At 34.0% G+C, this 8,674-nt stretch overlaps 1 protein-coding gene across 1 annotated transcript; it reads right to left on the bottom strand.

Annotated features, from left to right (window-relative positions):
* Window positions 1-5,103: 5,103 nt before the first annotated feature.
* Window positions 5,104-8,674, bottom strand: LOC112002974 (uncharacterized). The gene is made up of 3 exons (XM_024035144.2): window positions 8,232-8,674; window positions 7,462-7,827; window positions 5,104-5,841 (listed from the first exon to the last, which is right to left on the bottom strand). The coding sequence occupies exons 1-3, from the start codon at window positions 8,520-8,522 to the stop codon at window positions 5,173-5,175; spliced, it is 1,326 nt and encodes a 441-aa protein (XP_023890912.1). The 5' UTR covers window positions 8,523-8,674; the 3' UTR covers window positions 5,104-5,172.

Here is an 8,674-nt window from a genome sequence, read left to right as displayed (position 1 = left end):
TTTTTTTTTTTTTAATGACTTGGTTGTATAAGTGTTAGTTAATGTGTATAAAAATAAATTTTTATTTAAGCGGTTTACTACGTCAACAATTTCCATTCAAAGATAATAGCAAAAACTAAATTGACACAATTGAAAGGTTAAAGATCAAATTAAATAAGATTTAAAGGATATGAACCAATTTTGTAATTTACCATTTTTCTTATAAGTAACTGGACATCTTCTTTTGTTTTAATGACATGGTTTTTTTACATTTTATTTAGTTAGTGGATGATGTGACAATATTTCATCAAACACAAAAGGAGATTTTATTATAAAATATGTCACACTTAACTTCACACAGACTATTTTATTATTAAGTGATGAAATTTAAGTATTAAAAATCAATTAATGGAAAAGGTTTCTTTGTAAGCTAGTTCAAAGAGAAGCCCTTTAAACTCTTCCTATATATTTTCTCAAATGTGAATTTTAAAAAATTTAATTGTTAGATTGCATGTTCTTATTATATCCTTTATGCTTGCAAAAAATTTCAAGAAAAACAAATATCAATAACTATGTCATCAATTAGATGTTTATATTTCTAGTTTTTATAGTATAAAATTATGCATTAAAAATAATGTTATTGATCAAATGGTAAATAACATTCAATTTGAATGAAAATGGACATGCGCATTAAGAAAAAAAAATGCAATCCAAAAGTTAGATATTTAAAATTCACTTCTAATAAAAAAATATAGGAAGAATTTGAAGAATTTTCTGCTAAACTAGAAACCTTTGTAGAGACATAGCTTGAATTAATTGGTCATGTAGGATTCACATGACATGTGGACTCAATATAGGTGTTGAAGTTAAATGTGGGCTTGATTTGGACATCAAGTACTCAATGGTTATTGTTTGGTTTAGAATAGAAATATCCTATTACAATTAGTACTTTGTGAATAAACTAGGCATTTGAATCTCTCTCTTTTCCTCAAAAGCCAAAAGATCCCTATTCTCCAAGAAAGTACCCCTCTCTCTCTAAGAACCGAAATATTAATGGGTTCTTCTAAGCCTTCACAGTACAAGAAAAGTTTTTGCCTATGAAATCTTTGACTACTTTTCTCGCCAAACCAAAGAGAGAGTCTGGTAGCATCTTAGATTTGCAAGAGCATGGAATTAAGAAAAATCGACGCCTTCCTCACATTTCAAAACCGTAGGAACCTAGAATTACAAGCTTGAAGAGCATTTCGAGCATTTAATAATCTCCCCAAAGATATCAAGGTAACCATCATCTATCCTAGATTGCCTTTTTTATAGATCGATTATTCTTAATATTGATTTTGTTAAAGAGTTTATTCCTGAATCTATTAATGAATATACATTGTTATCGAAATTTAGAACTTCGGAATCCACCTATAAAATACTTACGTGTCCTTTCTAACAATTAAGAGATCATATTAGCCCCTTCCAAAGGTATTTAAGAAGTCGAAATCAAAGCAGATTGGGACCACTCATAAGTTTGGGCTTTCTAATTTGGATACAATCTTGGTTGTGCTTAAGGTCTAGTATGACTGAACAGAAGATTTGATGTTATCATATGGAATCCCCTCACCTATGAAATCGGAATTCTCCCTAAACCCAAATTTTCCATTCTTTTGCTTAAGTTATGGAGTTATTTGGGGACAATTTGTAATTAGTTTCTTCCAATATTTTAATAATTTTCATCAAGAGCCTTTGTAAATCAACTATTTGACATCTTCTGGTATTTCCAATAAAGACATCTCTGATTGAAATCCATATCAATGTATCAAGAAAAAATATTTCATTAATTTTCCTTGTAAAAATTGCAGCCTTTAGTATTCTATTTTATAGACAAAATATAAAGACAATAAGAGTGCTATAATTTGACCTTATTATATATATGTTTAAAATTTTGAAATGCATGATATAATGATGGATAGATAGGCATTTTTCATACCTACTCAAGAATGCAAATATCATTTTTATATAATAATAATAATAACAACTAGCCTCATCACATGTGCTTCGCGCGTGCAATGAGGCTTTTTTTTTTTAGGTTTAGTCTCATAATTTTATATTCATAACCAAATTTCCTATAAAGGTCATAGAATTATCCATTCACAATATATGTAGTTGAGAAAGTAAAATATAAATTTTGTTCAAAGGCTTACCAATTTTGATAGGAAAACGTTGGACTATTGAGAAAATTTTCATATATGAAATAGAAAGAACAAAGAAGAAACTGAAAGAATATTGTGGATTTGCAATTTGAGGGACCACAATGTCATAAAGGGGAAGAGAGGAACAAATGAAAGAGGAATTTTTTAAAAAATAAAAATAAAAAAGGTACAGTTTTTTTATTTTTTTTTTTTTTTATATATAGAAGATGTGATGGTTTTTTTAGGAGAAGGTGTGGATTGTGGAGAGTTTTTATTTTTAATTTTTTTCACTTCTTTGCTATTAATTTTTATTGATTTACAATCTTAACCCCCTTTCTTATTTTTTAGGAATAAGGATGAGTTAATTAAATTAGAGATATTTTTTTTAATAGAAACTTGGGGTATTTTTTTTTTTTTTTTTTTTTTTTTTGATGATGATAAAACACGGGGTAGTTTTGGTTGTGTAGATGGGGTAGTGGGAAGTTTTATAGAACATGGGTAGTTTTATAAACATGAGTAGGTTTTTTGTTTTTAATTTTTGTCAGTTTACTTTTAACCTCATTTTTATGCTTTAGGAATAAAGATAAGTTAATTAAATTAGGGGTATTTGATGCCGCGGAAGCTTAACGAAAGCACACACGATGCTCTCTTGATAGAATAAAAACTAAATTGTTAGTTTTTGGTAGTAAACCTTGAATCCACGAGGGGTTCCCTGAATCCACAAGGAGAAGAAAACTGGAATCCACAAGAGAAATCATTTGACGAAAGTCTGAGTTTATTAATAATAGTTTGATTTGCCTCTGATGGCTACAAAACATATAAATACTGAAAAAAAAGTCTAAAACCCTAATTCACACTAATTACGCGATTAGGTGACAAAATACCAAAACTGGCAAATTGAGTTAAATGTAGAATCATAAACTACTAAGCTTAAGTGTCGTCTCAAAATAGATGAGATTTTATTCTGACTTTTAAATTAAAGTTATTAAGGAAAAACAAATATTACTATAAATAGCAAAAACATTGTTTTCGGAGCCTTAATGAACACCGTTAGGGCTGTCCACGAGTCGGGCCAGGTCGATTTTGGACCCAACCTAGACTCGACCCGCTGGTGTTAGGTGGAGGGGCGAAGGAACCCGAAACCAACCGCTGGAAAAATCGGTTGGTTCAGTTTCGGGTGATGGTTAGCGTCGGTTGGGCCGGGTCGGTTGCCGAAATTAAAAAAGGCATCAAAATCTTTTTTTTTTTTTTTTTAAAAGTTCACCGGAATCTGGAATTTTTGCCGAAAACTGGGAAAATTTTGCCGGAAACTGGAAAAAAATCGCCAAAAACTGGAGTTTTTTTTTATGAAATCTACATTTTTTTAGCTAGAAGTTGCTGGAATTTGGCCGAATTTGGCTAAATCCCACTAAATCTAGCTGAATCTAGTCAAGATCTTGCTAGATCTGGTCGAGATCTCACCGTATCTAGCTTGTTTTTGCAGATTTGATGGGATTTTTTTGTAGTTTCGGTCAGGTTCGGGTTGCTGGGGTTTTGGAGACACACACCGGCCACTTGACCCACCGGTGTTGGTTTTTGAGAATGGAAACCCGCTGCCGACCGACTGGACCTTCGGTTCGAGCCAGAATCGGGTCAACGTCGGGTTGTTTGGCCGGGTTGTTGGGCTCTAGTCGGGTCTGGACAACACTAAATGAAACCTGTCAAATTTCATGTAATTTTGACACTATCACCCCGATGGCCTCTATTGGCACACCCCTTTGATCTTACTTGCACCCCTGCTACTCTAAGAAGGCATATGATGTCTGTTCTATATTAGTATTTTTGAAAAAAAAAAACAAAAAACAATAACTAACTTTCTGAACCCTCTTAATAATAATAATAATAATAATAGGACTTTGTTCAATTGTTACAAAAGCAACTAAATTTAAGCAATAATACCATAGTTCAAATCAATTATTCCTCATATAAATCTTAGAAAAATAACATCAAAATTTCATTATACTTAAATAATTATTGCACCTCTTAAAATAGTTAATATAATAAAATAAATGTATTTATTCTATTAGTAATTTTTTTAATTACATGGAATAAATACTACAAAATAATTTTGGGGACAACTTTAATTGTAAGGTCAAGCCTTGCTACCTAAGGTTAAGTTCTTGCATGAGGCTGGTTTCATAAAGTAGCAAAGACATCCCGCTCTTAATAGTGGAAGGATTACGGGCCGGTCCACTGCAGGCCCACATTGCCTGGTTGAGTTGGGCTCCATAATACACTACCATTGTCAACATATGTTTGTATACTTTATTTATTAAAAAAGTTTATTGATCATTTTTGTTGCTTGGGATTTTGTTGATGTGAGAGAAGGTTTGGTAATTTAGTGGTCGATTGTGTTTTGTTTGTAAGTTGTAAGTTGTCCTTTGGGCCCATATCCATCTCTAAACTACTTTCTTAGTTTTCTCTTCAGTAGTTAGAGATGGCTCCGAGCCTCTGCCCTTGGCTTTTGATGTTTAATAATGAATTTTACACCAAATCCTCGTAACAGTTACACTTGCACAAAAAAAAATTACTATCTTGCTAGAATCACTTGTTAATTTTGATCAAACAATTTAATTCATATATACTAAGATCTGCACGACCAATCTGGGATTTGCTACACATTCCTTTTCCCTCTGTAACAAATAGTAAAAAAATAGTTTGCAAGAACGTATTTCTTCTTTAAAATGATCATATTTCTTAAATTATAATTATAGTTGCTACATCCAAAGTGTGATATATGGATGCGAGGTCATGAAATGCCCCTCTAGTCTTGATCTTCCAAAAAGCACCTCTCCGTTGATGGGAGATATGTATGCAGAGTTACACATCACCACCATAACATACCTTAATGGTGACTCATTTTATGTTTAAATTCAGTACTTAAACATTTTACCTATGCAAAACTATATTGCGCATAATCATGTATAAATAATGCGATGGTGTATCATATATGTACAAAATGAAAACAGATTGAATATTACTCTTCCTCACTCTCAATGTTATCCGAGTCTTCAACATCGATAGCTGCTACCTTAGAGGAATTAATCCTAAAAGAAGCCGATCGAATCTTAAATGGTAACTTCACGTTACTTGCTATATCACACCCTTCTTCCTCTTTCTTTAATGGTAACTTCACGTCATCATTTATTACACCACACCCTTCTTCCTCTTTCTTTAAGTCAGCAGGAGGCAAGAAGCAATCTTTGGACAATCCCTTTATGTTAAAATCAACTTCTTCAATTGTCCAAACCTCTTCCATTCGAGTCCTAGAATGGCTTTCTGAGTTCTCACCAAACCTAAACAAAGAGACCGAGGTCTTGCCCGCGTGCGCAATGTTAATCCCATCTATGGTTCGGTAGTCTTGGATCAATGACTCCATTGTGGTCTCCCAAAATATGCTTTCATTTCTTGGGGCTTTGATTCTTAGGAGGTGAGAGTCTTCTAGTTGGACTAATAGGCCTGTTCTTGTGCTGAAGTAGCCCCACACTGTGTGCCTGATTATTTCTACGTTGCTGTTGCTTCTTGCTTTTAGTGTTGAGGATTCAGCTTCAAGTTTTAGTATGAAACAGCCTTCATCGTTGATTGTCTTCTCACCAGCGCAGACTGAATTTGAGAATAAATTTGCTGTGGACATTGGATCAAGACCCTGTTGAATGTCACACATAGGAGTAATTTGCCTAGAGAAAAATGCTGTGTATGAATCAATGAAAATAAACCCAATTGAGAAAATTAAGCTGTTTATTCAATTTATTTATTTTAAGTGCAACTTTTTCATAATTTTTTAAAGAAATGACTGTATTTTTGTTCTGTTTGATTTTTAAAACCCAGTTGAGAGAGAATTTTTTTGGTAACACTGGCTTTACAGGCCTGCCATGGGAACAGACTGTTGTGTAGGCTTAAATGGGTCAAGCCGATTCGTATGCTTCAATTAACTTGCGCCAATTAATCCACCAATCGACCCTTTGAAAAGACTTTTAACGAATTGATAGACGTAAACCAACCACTATGGACTTTTTATCTTCCTTTTACAGCTGCTAAAGAAAAACTATGCTGTTGACTTATATACATTCTTTCTTTCTTTTTTTCTTCTTCTAATAATTTGCACATTGATTATGATTGTTGACTCCAGCAGATTCAAATTAAAATTTTAAAATTTCAGCTAGGAATACAAGTGCAAGATCCAAGAAGATGCAAGGAAAAGAACACATCTTGTTGGTAGAGGTCACAACCTGTTAATTTTTGGTGGGCTAGGCCCCACAATGAAGTGGGCCATTGAGCGTGGAAAACGTAATTAGTTGGTATGAACATGAAAATGGATGATGAAACTCTGACCCAAAAAAAAGGGTACCCAATAGAATGAATCGAACATGGAATGCATGCCAGACATTTTTCTTTTCTTTTCTTTTTTGTTTTTTTAAGGGCACATGGAATTCAAGCCTTGGTCTTGTGTGGGAAAAGTCTGAAAGGAGACTCTCAATTAGCTTCTAATAAGGGTAAGAACCCAGCTAATGCTACGACTATATGCCAAGACCAGGAGGATTATTAGTTAAGACTTTAAGATTTAATGAGTAATTGGCGGTTCTCTTCTCCCACATTAGCAAAAAAGACAATTATACTGTTCATAAATAAAGCTTCAATCAATGCAATTAAAAGGGACTCTTGTTTTTTTTTTTTTGCTGGGTAATTTGTTATTGAGGGGGATTGAACCCCCGAGTAAGCGGCCACATAGGGTACCGGGTACCACTCAGGCAACTAGGCCCGGTAAAAGGGACTCTTGTTAAGTTTGTTTTACATGTTATAAAATTTTATACTAAAGTTTTGGCTAATTCTTATTACACACACGGTTGAAGTCACGTTTTCAGTTATAGTGGGTAATATGTGTAATAAGCACTATCTTAAAATATTTGATGTAACTCCACCATGAACTTCTCAAACTCTTATCAATCAATTTTTAAAACAAGTCAATTAAATTTTATCACATTATAGTTTAAATAAATATCAAGAGTGATAATCATTTTTTTAAAAGTTAAAAATACGATAAAATCTAATCTCATCTATATGCTCTTAGTTATCCTTCAAAATTTAAGAACCTCTTAATCCACCAAAATGATGATAATCAACATTTTTATAGTTGATACTTGATAATATGATACAATTTAATCCACTTATTTTTCAAAATGAATAGATAAAATTTCAAGAATATGATAGAATTATCTAAGAAAGAATTGAATTCCCTTGTGAATTACTTCGATGAGAAAGGGGGTACCTGTAAGAAACGCCTCAGAGGCCTAGGTGGACCACGTGAAGCGTGAGAGTGGTGCCAAGGGGTTTGTCTCCAAGCCACAGTACCATCACTACCGGCACTGATTTTGCAACCAGAGACCACAAGCTCCAAGCACCATAGGTCAGGCCTCTTTTGCCAAAGCACAAACCCACCCATCTCTCCACCCCCATGTCTCACACTCTTCACCTTCAACACCTTATTGTTCAAGCTACCTTCACCTGAACTGAACTCTGACGCACCCATTCTCACTTTCCCCATTGCATACATGCTGTCTATTGACCTCATTGCCTTCTCTCCCCCCACTGCTGCTATGTACTGTTGCACTATGTATTTCGCCATCGATGCCTCCTATTAATATAATCATCATAAAGTTATAAGCTATTAATCAATGGTGCCACAACTTATTTTAACTTAACAAATGGTTCAAAGTTGAGGAAATGTAGAGAACATGTTGGGGACGACTAAAAATTGAGTAACAAAAAGTATGAATTCAAATAGAATAAAATAACAGAAAAGAACGTATTTGATCTAAGAATCTATAATTAACCTTAACCCCAAAAAGCTAGGAATAAAATTAGATTGTCGTCGTCGTTTTTGCTGTTGCATGAATGTGGGAGAACTGGGAAGTGCTAAAGTAAATATGATATTTACAAAGATAGGAGACAAAAGTGGCATGTTGGGATAGTTCTTTTTTTTTGTGTGTATGATGTATACTGTTGTTATATAAAGATGTTAAAATAGGTGCCACTTACAATAGGGTTGTCTTTGATGTTGGAGTTGATGGGTTGGTGATCAGCCCGGATAGGAAGAGGGACTAATGGAGCTCCAACGACACCAAGCAAGAGTTGTATCTCTGCATTTCGGCTTCCGAATACTGTTGTCATGGCCTGTTGTGATTTTTCACCGTTTGGTTTCATCCATGACTTCATGTTTTGCCATGAACTGTTGTTGTTCTTGTTGGAGAACATCTCTTCTGGTATTGGAACCTCGAGGACTGTGTCGAGCCCATCTTCACGATCAAAGTTGGGACAGAGTTTCCTCATGAGAGAGAGCCTAGCTAATAAGATTGGCAGAGAGAAGTGTCTTTTTTCTTTTTTTTTGGAATGTGATGTGGGTTTTGCTTGGGAGTTTGTGAATGCTATAGAGAGAGAGAGTCTTGGATTCAAAGGGAGGGAGTCTAGAATTACCAACCGGC

The sequence above is a fragment of the Quercus suber genome, unplaced genomic scaffold, assembly GCF_002906115.3.
Source record: "Quercus suber isolate HL8 unplaced genomic scaffold, Cork oak 2.0 scaffold_221, whole genome shotgun sequence".
NCBI lineage: Eukaryota > Viridiplantae > Streptophyta > Magnoliopsida > Fagales > Fagaceae > Quercus > Quercus suber.
Note: the sequence above shows the minus strand (reverse complement) of the source record. Positions and strands in the feature narration are given on the sequence as shown.

What these genes read in the sequence shown, in the direction of transcription:
- LOC112002974 (XM_024035144.2), bottom strand. Translation starts at nt 8,522, where the DNA reads ATGAGGAAACTCTGTCCCAACTTTGATCGTGAAGATGGGCTCGACACA. An exon ending in ACATCAAAGACAACCCTATT is followed by an intron (nt 7,828 to 8,231) that starts GTAAGTGGCACC and finishes TTATATTAATAG; the next exon opens with GAGGCATCGATGGCGAAATA. An exon ending in CTCTGAGGCGTTTCTTACAG is followed by an intron (nt 5,842 to 7,461) that starts GTACCCCCTTTC and finishes GACATTCAACAG; the next exon opens with GGTCTTGATCCAATGTCCAC.